Here is a 12,086-nt window from a genome sequence, read left to right on the forward strand (position 1 = left end):
AGCTAAGCCATGGTAGCTTCTCCTTTCCTGCACATTCTTCCTTTATTCTACGGCAGCTTCTTTCTTCTCCTTCCCTCCTCATGGTCTTATCTCTCCAAGTCTTAGAAACATCAACCCCACCTATATCTCTTCTTCCCAGCTATTGGCTGTTGGCATCTTTATTTACCAATCACAATTAACTGGGGGCAGAGCCACTCAGTCTCTTATGTGTAGATTTTCTCATCTTTGGTGTAACCAGTTTTGGGGGCCCCAAATTAGCATTAGAATACAAGTAGTATTAAGCTGACCCACTACAAAAGGCTAGGTTGGAAAGCCATGGAGGAAGGAAGGGAGTCTGAAATGATCCCCAAAACATAATAAATAGATTTGGACATACAGAGAGGGCACAGAAAGTGGGCCAGCAGGAACCATAAATTCTAGAAGGAATCTTCTCATCATGGCCTTGCTGGTGAGGGGTACACATCCAGCATTAGCTACCCTTTCACCCAGCACATATAATAAGGCAGAGAAACAGAGTGTGGTAGTCTCGTGGGGGACTGGGTAGTACAGAACAAGCAACAGACAGATCTTCCCATGTAAAACAGTGGAAGAAGAACAAGGGAACCCCCCAGACAATTAGAAACTCCAATAGAGGGATAGATGGAGGGAGGGAGGGAAGGAGGGAGAGAGGGAAGGAGGGAAGGAGGGGAGGAGGGAGAGAGGGAGAGAGGGAGGGAGGGAGAGAGGGAGAGAGGGAGAGAGGGAGAGAGAGAGAGAGAGAGAGAGAGAGAGAGAGAGAGAGAGAGAGAGACTAAAACACTTGCTCCTCAAACCAGTCTGTCCTTGCCCCTCCAGATCCCAATGTGGCTTCAGTAGGCTTCCTTGGCAGATGTCATTCTGTCACTACCTCAGTGCCAAGGTAGATGGATGATAAAAAAGACTCCCTTTGCTAATGGTCTGTTCTAAATATCAGATAAGATAGAAAATAGGATGCATATATTTATAGTTACCTAAAAGATGTTCTGCAAAAATAAGATACAACTCGCATTTGAATATGTCACAACACACCGACTTGTGTACTATGTCTTGTTGTTCTTTTAATATCTAGGATAAGGACTCCTGACACATACCTTCTTAGTTGAAAACTGATTGTTGTGGTTAGAAAACCCTTTACACAAATCCATTACCAAAAACAAACAAGGATTTCATGATGACTCCCAAACTCCCACAAAAGATTATTTCTCTTCCTATTTTGTCCTCTAGGTTTTTTTTTATTTTAATATTTTGATTTTGAGGAAAGAAAACAAAAGCAAGAAAGCAATTTGTCTGCTGTGGAATTCTGAAAATTGGATAGCTGGAAAGTTAAATGTAATTGCCCACTTGGTATTTATTATAAGAGTCATATTGTTCTCCACATTTAATTCTATTTTAATGTTTTGAGTTGTCTCTGTGAGATGAGGTAGGTGAGAATTAGAGCTGCCACCTCTGTTTAGTCTAAGAAGATAATTTCAGATCAGTAAAAACAACAGATACAGAGTAATATATATTCATAAAAATGCCAATTCACAGAAGACTTGGACTTTGGTGCCTTTAGCACATCCTCCTCCACCTAATCCTTATATACCCACAATTCATACACACAATCCTTCTATACATGTTCATATATGCATACAGATATACTAGATCCAAAGAAAAACTTTATCGATGCCCCACTCACAAAGAACCCTCAAAGCACAGGCTGTTTAATACAAAGAACACAGGCGATTAATTCTGGAGACATTTTGATTTTCATTTTCCTGTCCTGTAAAAATTTATTTTTATCCATTGACTTTTACTATGATTTGTGAAGTTTGTTTAGTGTGAGGGATAGTATGACAAGAAAAATCGTCCAAGTATTGAATAGCTGTATTTCATTTATGGAATAATTCTTTTTCTGTTGCTATTGTTGCTGTTTATCTTCATTTCCTACCTTCCTTTTGTCTGTTTTTCCCTTTCTCTTCAATGTATTTATAAATTTTGTTTAGAATCTTTGCCTCACCATTTTTATGCATATGTATTTGTTGAATGAATGAATGAGTGAGTGAATGAGTGAATGAGTGAATGAGTGAGTGAGTGAGTGAATGAGTGAATGAGTGAGTGAGTGAATGAGTGAGTGAATGAATGAATGAATGAGTGAGTGAGTGAATGAATGAATGAGTGAGTGAGTGAATGCGTGAATGAATGAATGAGTGAATGAGTGAATGAGTGAGTGAAGGAATGAGTGAGTCTGCCTTGATTATGTAAAAATCTCACTTTTCCTTTGTCGAGTCTTTTCCATCAGTTCTCTTTCCTTGCCAGCACATTCCCATTAATTCTTAGAGCTTTATAGTGAATGAGCTTATAGCCTACTCATTGAGCAAATCCAATTTTACAGATAGGAACACATGAATGGGGGAATAAAAGGGTTTTGAATTCTCAGAAACATTCCTTTTTTTCCATTTCAGGAGAGGGACTAGCACAGAGCCCCACCATAAAAAGCTTTCAGAAGGTTAAATTCTCAGAAAACTTAAGCTATCTTTTTCCTGTCATTCTTTTTCATGGATAACCAAAAGCCACTTACCTTGACAGTAAGAGCATATTCATGACATCCATGGTTATTTGGATAAAATGGATGGGATTTTTGAAAAACAATATGTCTGCAGTTATTACATCCCTGCTTCACTTAAAAACACATTGTTCATCAATTTTCTCAAGACAGTGACTTCACAGTCACACAGCACAGCATTTCCTCCACACACTCGAAGTGTTCAGGTGGTATCTATGTCTTGCTCAGTTCTTTCCACCTGTAAAATTACCACAAACCTGACCTCAGATCTTCTAAATTGGGATCATTCTCTCCCAAAACTACTTATAAGGACTCTAGATATCTCCTCTGATAGTTTCTAACTGCATTGTACCTGCCCACTTATATGAGAGGTCAGAGTCTGTGCTGTCAGGAAAAGGTGAGCAGAAAAAGAATCCTAGACTTGGAGTACATGACTCAAGTTTTCATTCTTGGTCTTTCTAACAAGCATGATGAACTTGAACAAATTAATATAACATCTTCAGCTTAAGCATACATAAAAATTTCAATACCTCTCCCCAGCCTAAATGTTTCTCCCAGCTCTAGACATATAATGACTCTTCTTTCTCAACTTCTCTCCCTTTCCCACAGTCCTAAGTAGGTGGCCCTTTCCTAAGGATGGGGTAGTGTCTTCTAGACCTGTTTTCAGATATTAATACAGCCTGATACCTAAACCCATTTGTGTGTACTCCCTACTAGAATAACCAACATCAATGAATTTCATGTATGGAGAGCCAGCCAGGTATCACGCACTGGACCACACAACAGAGTTCAGGCACTGAGTAACTCATAGCTTAGAAACCATATTGATTTAACAAAGAGACTAGGCATCCCCTGGGTACTGCATTGCAACCTGACTATAAATAATCAACAGAAAGTAAGGCCTGCTTGAACTGAGTTCTCTAAGCTGTGAGAGGGGTCTGTATGGGAAAAACCCTGCTACTTCCTTATCATCCTTATCTTTTTGCACTAGATTCAGTCATTTTTCCTCCAGAAGATCCACTATTAAGATAACTCAATATTAAAATCAAAACTAACGTGATTTTATTAAAGTAAGAAAGAAGATAGCCAAGTTGGTTCAGGTAACCACATGCGTGACACAAGTGCATGTCCATCACGTTTCGCTGAAGATCCTAATTCACTTTGTTTCGGCAGGTGCTTCTCGGATATATGTACCCAAGCTCACTCTTCATACAAAGCACAACATGCCACCATGTGACTTCTCACCTGAGAAATACCAGGTAAGATGTGATTCTGGCTTGAGAAAGGAAAAAAAGGCCACCCTTGGGAGATCTCAGACTTCCAAAACTGTTCCCCAGGAAGAACCTACAAATAACCCTGCTATGTCAGTCAACAGTCTTATGATATCCTATCCTTCACATGTTAGGGGATCTGAAGCCTCCATACACTCTTTACTAGCTATATATGAACTGATAAGCATATGTGAGACTAACAGAAAACACAAGAAAGGACGATTATAAGATCATAAACACACATATACTCATACATATGTACATACACACATGCACACACATACTCAGACACATACAGACATATACACATTCTCATATACACACAGACACACACATGCACACACATACTCAGACACATACAGACATATACACATTCTCATATACACACAGACACACACATGCACACACATACTCATACACACACATACACATACAGACCATACATACATACTCATACACACAGAGATACACATACATGTTCATACACACACAGAGACATATGCATAGTCATATACATACAGACACATATACACATACAACAGGGGCACACTTAAGTCAGTGTTAAATCCCTTATTTCTTTGTACAATGTTGTTATCTTAATTTACACATGGCAATACATCACATCACATGATCATTCTCCCTCTAGAAAGAATATTTTCCTGTTATCAAATTGATAATGATTTCTTACTTTCTCTGTCTCCTCCCTGCCTCTCTCCCTCTCTTCTTCTTCTTCTTCCTCTTCTCCTCCTCCTCTCCCTCCTCCTCCTCTTCCTCCCCCTCTCCTCTCTGTCAGTCTCACATATTCTCTCTCTCTCTCTCTCTCTCTCTCTCTCTCTCTCTCTCTCTCACACACACACACATACACACACACATACACACACACATAAAAACACACATACACACATACAGACATGAGAGAGAGAGAGAGAGAGAACAATTTTTATTCTATATCATGTTCATTGGACCTAATTTTGAAAATCAGTATAATCCAAAGCTCTATAAAAAGAAACCATGGGTGTGGTGTCAGCTTGAAAGAATCAAAACTCGACTGAGAAATGATCCCTTTGTATGCCTGTGGGGAAATATTTTGATAGCATGAATTGATGTTGAAAAACCCTTCTTAATCGTGAGTGAGAGCACTCCCTAAGCTTAGAGTCCTGGACTGAATAAACAGGAGGCAGCTTCCTGGGCACATGTGTTTGTTCTTCTGTCTCTTGGCTGTGGATATGATTTGACCAGTTCTGTCAATTTGGCTCTGACTTTCCCACATGGTAGACCGTGAGCCACGAATAAACTCTGCCTTTCGTTGCTCTTGTTTGTGTTTTTTGTTTTTGTTTTTCTGGGATTTGTGTTTGAGACAATGTCTCTCTATGTAGCCCTGGCTGTCCAAGAACTTCCTGTGTAGACTGAGTTAGCCTTAAACCCACAGATATCCACTTGCCTCTGCCTTCTGAGTGATGGGATTAAAGCAACTTTAGGATGTTGGGAGGGTTTGTTATTTAAAACAAGTCACGGTAGGGAGATTAGCTCCGTGTCTTGAGTGTTGGCTAGGAAGCATGAGTTGACATTCTGGGGCACACATGAAATGCTCGGCATGGCAACACATGCCTGTGATCCTCATGACCCAGGGAAACCAGAGACTAGGGCTTTCTGTCTAGTCCTCTTAACAGAATCAGTGAGCTCCAGGTTCTGTGGGAGATCCGGCTCCAAAAAAATAAAGAAGAGAACAATTGAAGAAGATACTCAATATTGACCATTGGTCTATAAACACACACACACACACACACACACACACAGAGAGAGAGAGAGAGTCACAGAAGCACACAATCATGCACACACACGTACACATGTACACATACATACAAATATGCTCAGAGAAAGAAAGAAAAGTAGGGTGTGAAGCTCGCTGATAAAGCACAGGCCTAGCACGCACATGACCCTGGATTCAATGGCCAACATCTCCTTGATTATTTTTTGTTTGCTTCTTGGCTTGATTAGTTTTGTTTGAGGCAAGGTCTCTCTCTCTCTCTGTAGCCCAGGCTGTCCTGGAACTCAGAGATTCACCTGCCTCTGCCCCTCAAGTGTGAGAATTAAAGGTGAGTGCCACTATGGCCAGCCATTGATTTAGTTTAGGGTGTTTGTTTGTTTGTTCGTTTCTTTGTTTAATTTTCAAAATCCCATAGCAGCAAACATGACATTAATTTGAGCACTCATTTCCAAGCTGTTTTATTTTCCTGGTAAAGCCAACTTGAAAGGAAGGCTTTCGGTCGAGAGGTGAGAATTCCAACCCTCTTCACAAGTACTCTAACAAGGAATCCTAAATGAGAAGAAACACTGAATAAACAGGAGCTAAATACAGAGGACCTCACTTTTCCCAGAGCACACTGGGTAATGTACCCATCTGAGAGCCCACACTAAGGCGATTAGGTCCTGGTAAACTGACTTGCTCTTGATCTTATAGAACGCAGGATTAAGAAAACAAATTTTAATTTGTCTATCCTAGTCTCTGGCCTACAACCATGTCCTGGAGATTCATAAGCAGCACCTTTCTCCTGTGAATACAGCCTATTTCCAGAAGCCTTTGCTGCTCCACCAGGGACACATGGAATGGCTCTTTGATTCGGAAGGAAACAGATACCTGGACTTCTTCTCTGGGATTGTAACTGTTGGTGTTGGTCACTGCCACCCGTGAGTATCCTTAAAAGAAAAGAAGAGTATCCTTAAAATGCATAAAAACATGGAAAACAACCATTTGTGTAACTCAGAACCCTTGATTTCTATATCCTGGCCTTAAATTCTATCTGTTGTACTGACATGCACCTACTTGCTTTCCTCTGTAAAGAAACAAACAGACAGACTTGATTCTGTACTTTTTTCTTTCTCATGGAAGCTTTGATCATTCCTGGTGCACATGCAACATGTGAGTCAACGTCTCTGTGTGTTTCTTGATGAAGGAAGCTTTCCAAAGGCAGGGATGCACCAAGAGAAAAGACAAGTGCCTTATAGGCAAACACAAAGACAAGAGAATTCCGTGAAGGATGGCCCGTGAGAACTGCTAGATCCATGAGGGAGTATCTCTGCCAGCACTGAGAGATTGATGAGGAATGAAATTATAATACAGAAATGCATCTGTGGCTGAAAATTTACTTAGAAATGTATGAATTAAAGTTGAGATTGTCTGAAGCTATGACCAGCTCCCCCACTCACAGACTCTCAGGACACTCCTCCCTGACCCTCTGGGTTTCTAGGTGGCCTTTTCATTCTTTTAGAATTTTATATATAGGGGGCTAGAGAGATTGCTCAGTGGTTAAGAGCACTGACTGCTCTTCCATAGGTCCTGAGTTCAATTCCCACTGATAGCTCACAATCCTCTGTAATAGCATCCAATGCACTCTTCTGGTGTGTCTGAAGACAGCTACAGTGTCCTCATATACATAAAATAAATAATTCTTTTAAAATGTTTCTATATAATGTGCTATTTTATCAGAGTTATGATGAAGCTCTTTTAAAGTGTTCTTAACCAAATGAGGACTATACCACTTCCCCCTCCCTTGTCACTTCCAGCCCCTCCCAACTACTCTCCCTTAAACCCTTCTCACACTTCACTCACTCTCAAGTTGATAGATTCTTTTTCTTGATTATATTTGTTATGTAGATATGTATACCCACAAATATGTATTGTGTGTATATATATGTATATATTATATATATGTAATACATATATATGAATACAACCTGCTGGGTTTGTTTTTGTTTATGTGCATGCATTATCAGAGATAACCACTCCCCATTGGACAATCGGTAAGTAGGCTCCTCCCTGGAATAGGGTAACTCTCCTTCTCTCAGGAGTCAATGGCTGCCTATAGGTTTTTTTGTTCTGTTTTGTTTTCTTTTCTTTTCTTTTCTTTTTTCTAGGAGGAGAATCCTGTGAAATTTTCCCCCTTCCATGTGAACATATTATTGCCGCTGTTCTGGTCTTGTGTTTGCAGCTATTTCTAGGAGAGGTCCTTTTACAGCTAACTGCTGTTTTTCTTCCTCTGTCCCCATCCCCCACACCCACAACCCCACACCCTTCTGCACTGCGTACTGAGCTGTGAAATGCTCTGTTCTCTCTTGCCCTAACAAATTTGGTGAGTGAAGTTAATGTTTGATGGATACTGGAAAAACAGCATAGACAAAGTAAATTATACTTCCCATCAATACAAGGGGCAAGGGATCTCTCCTGCAACTGCTAACAGAAAAGAAATAACTTAGTCCTCCACACACAGACAACTTTGACATTTTTGCCTAGAATGCTTCTCCTTCTCTACTTCCTATGCACTCTTCTGTTTTCAGAATGTACAAGTCCCAGTGAGCATGCAAGCTATTCAGAAGTGCTTTAAGGCAAAGTACACACATTCAACGAAAGCAGAACAGTATCGGCTGAGTCCTCCCAGCACTGACAATGTCCCAGGCAGTGGGACTCACTTTCATGACTTCATAAAACTTCTAATCTCCACCTGATCCTGACTCCAGGGATCCTGGTCTGTATTCTTTCTTTTTTTTTTTTTTCTCTCACCATCTCACCACATTCTCTACCACCCTTCCTGCCCTGTTTATTTAGCTACATTTTCAACTGCTTTATGCAATGTGCTATCTTCAGCCATGGGTCCTCACCAAAAGACAAGAACAGGTTGAATACCCTCAGTGAGGGCACCAGGATGGCCCGCACACTCCCCAATGCCACACAGGATATCTCTCACCCCAATATATTCTAAGACTAAACCCATGATTTCCACAAAACTGATTTTATTCACTCAGCCACTTATTCAAGAGATACATGTGAAACATCTGCCTGAGAGACAGCTGTACCCCTGAGTTACTTCTGGAATTTGTCCAGCGTCCTAGGCGAGAATGTCAAAGTCGTCTTTGAGTTTTCTTCCTTCTCAGTTCCTACAGCCAACCTGATGCCATCTGAGGTATGAGACCTCTGCTGACAACTCCCTAGTCTCAGAGTTCCTCTTCCCACTTATCTCATCAACACAAGTATTTTCAGAGTGTTTCTGCTCTCCAAAGGAAGACCACCTTAGCCACCTAGCTGGCCACCACATTCCCAGTAGTAACCCATGTCCCCTCCATTCAACATGTGGCTCACAGATTTACTTCTGTCATCCGGGATGTTGTCAAGGATCTTATCTCTTTAAAGATCTACTGACACTTTATAATTTTCTTAAGTGGGGTCTGTGTATTAATAATTGCAGGAGGCATTCCTTGGGAAAGAGTTCCAGGAAAGGATAAGAAGAGAAATAATAATAAAAAAGTAACCATAAAAGCATACTAAAAATAAAAATAATAAAAATAAGTAATAAAAAATAATGCATAAAATATATAATATAATATAATATAATATAATATAATATAATATAATATAATATGTAATTATATATTACCCAACCAGAGCTTCCAGGGACTGAACCACCATCCGAAGAGTACACATGGACAGACCTATGGCTCCAGCTGCATATATAGCAGAGGATGGCCTTGTTGGGCACCAATGGGAGGAGAAGCCCTTGGTCTTGCCAAGGCTCGAACAGGCCCCCAAGTGTAGGGGAATGTCGGGTCCAGGAGGTGGGAAGGGGTAGGTGAATGGGTAGGGGAACACCCTCAGAGAAGAGGGAGGAGAGATGGGATAGGGAGTTTATGGACAGGAAACCGGGAAAGGGGATAACATTTGAAATGTAAATAAAAAATCCAATAAAAAATAAAATAAATTTAAAAATAATATATTGCATAATTATAATTATGTTATATTATATATAATGTATTGTATATTTTATATGTTTATATTATATATTATATATCATGTGTTAGATATTATGTTATATATTGTGTATTATGTTGTATGTTATAATAAGGTAATTATATAATAAATAAAATATAGTATATGTGAATGAAATATAATAAAAATAATAATAATGAAAAATAGTAAAAGTAATATAAAAAATAAACAAGAGAACTAATAATAAAAGAACTATGAACTCTCCCTCTCTCCTTCTTAGAAGTATACCAAGCAAAGGTACCAGCAAGTCCCACAGCCAAGGAATTTGTTTAGCCTGGCATTTCCCAAAATCATTCAGTAGTCGAACTAATTTTTAGATGTGTCAGATATTAATAGCAAAGATTAGGGTGTGGATCAAACACCGACCACTGCTCCCCTTTCCCCACCTTCCCAAGACCTTTCTATTTGGACCCACATGTTTATCTGCCTTCAGTTGCTACTTGCTCTCGTGTGAGCTTTCTAATCAGTAAGGTTAAACTGATTCTCTAAAGAATGAGACTTCAACATTTTTATTTGAACATAAAATATTTGTTACCACTGATCACTGTTCCAACAAGAGTAGTAGAGTGTACATTTGAAACCTGAAGCTCTTGAAGAAGCAGCCAAGGGCCCGGATTCGGTGGCCCTGGAGAGAGGCCATGGCTGCTGGTGGTATGTGCTTAACTGGTTCTTTGTTTCTCCAGGAAGGTAACTGCCGTGGCAAAAAAGCAGATGGACCGCCTGTGGCATACAAGTTCTGTCTTCTTCCACTCTCCGATGCATGAATATGCAGAGAGGCTGTCAGCACTCCTTCCTGAGCCTCTTAAGGTACAGTGCTCCCAGCTCACAAGGATGGTGATCTGTGAGTCCAAAGAATTTAGTCTGGGCACTGAATGTCTGCCATGGTGAGGAGAGAGCCACACCTAAGAGCACTTCAGCTGAAGAAAGTGGTGTAGGAATCCGGGTGAAAAGAGTCAACATATACCTGTCCCCTCTGAGTTCCCTCTCTCTCCTTGGTCACTTCCTCACATCATTCCAGAAACCTCTCTTTGAGAATCCCAGTCCATCAGATGCCTCCCAGTGAAGAGATTTTCTTCTTTTTGCCCCACATTACTTCTGCAAAGTCATCTTTCGTTTCCTTTCATAAAAACGGCAGTCATTTCTTATAAATAACATTTGTCTAAAATGCACTTAGAGGTTTTAACTGAATGAGATATTTTCTACATCTGAAATGAATTATAGTTGACTCTGAACTGACATCTAAAGATGTCTGCCAACGTTTAAATGCAGGTGTTAAACGAGTACATAAGTGTGTGTGTGTGTGTGTGTGTGTGTGTGTGTGTGTGTAAAAGAGAGACAGACAGACAGACATAAATTAGTGCTCAATACATGCTTTAATTATTACTTTATTATCTCATCTTGAGATTCCATTTACTATGTTATCCAAAATAGAAAAAGGAGTTTGGAATGGCCACCACCTGTGTTCAGATCCAGATTTCATGAAGAGTAGAAGGGTAGTTGGAAAGGCCACAAATGTGTGTCTCCTTGTACCTGTCTGGAGGAGCTGGACCTCTTCAGTTCTTCCCACTGTTTTGTTCAGACTGAGCTGCACTTCGTTGCTGTAGTCACACAGCAACATCATACCTCCTTAGGGTGTCTAGGTTGGGGTCCTGCCTCCTTCCATGCCTTCATAAGTGAAGATGGATTAGATTCAGGAACCAAAAGACCTCGTCCGTGCATGTTCTCTGCTGCTGACCTCCGTGAGCCTCTCATAAAGTCATCCCATCTTCCCATTTTGCAGCTCATCCGTTAAAGCTAATAAAAGAGCAGGATTTCACAAATGAGTCAACCTCTCAGCCATTTTTGTAGCACTTAACAGATGTTCAAGGGAGGGCTGTTGCATTTATGTAGTAGTTAAAAGGAAGGGGGTGATTGGGAACAGAAGCTGACCTAAGGGAACTCTCTTTAATGGAAGCCAGAATGTCTGGTCTTCAGCAATGTTGCGTGAACTGAGCAACAGGGAACTAAAAGTCCTATGTCATGCGTCTTGCCTTTCTACCAGGTCATTTTCTTGGTAAACAGTGGATCAGAAGCCAATGACCTGGCCATGGTGATGGCCAGGGCATACTCGAACCACACAGACATCATTTCTTTCAGGTAACCATACTTTATGACATTCAGCTTGGCAACAGACAGTGAATTAGCCCAACACTAAATCTAGCAATTCCCCAGCATCCTTCCAACGTCCAGTTGAGAGCAGGATCAATCTGGTGAATTTGATGAGATAATTCCATCCAAATTGGCTTTATAAACTCTTTTCTTGTTTTGTTTTGTTTTCCCTTTTTTGCAATTTTATACTTATTGAGATTTCTTATAAAATACAGATCTGTATTTTACAGGACATACTCTAGATTTATATTTTTAATTTACATTTATTTATTTATTTATTTATTTA

General features: G+C 40.1%; 1 protein-coding gene across 1 annotated transcript in view; it reads left to right on the top strand.

The window, feature by feature from the left end:
- Window positions 1–12,086, top strand: part of Agxt2 (alanine-glyoxylate aminotransferase 2) — a 48,577-nt gene that overhangs the window by 3,138 nt on the left and 33,353 nt on the right. Inside the window, 4 exon segments of the mRNA NM_031835.2 lie at window positions 3,737–3,822; window positions 6,338–6,522; window positions 10,336–10,459; window positions 11,694–11,788. Coding sequence (NP_114023.1) covers window positions 3,737–3,822; window positions 6,338–6,522; window positions 10,336–10,459; window positions 11,694–11,788 — 490 coding nt within the window.

The sequence above is a fragment of the Rattus norvegicus genome, chromosome 2 (genome assembly GCF_021556685.1).
Source record: "Rattus norvegicus strain SHRSP/BbbUtx chromosome 2, alternate assembly SHRSP_T2T, whole genome shotgun sequence".
In the NCBI taxonomy this organism is placed as follows: Eukaryota; Metazoa; Chordata; class Mammalia; order Rodentia; family Muridae; genus Rattus; species Rattus norvegicus.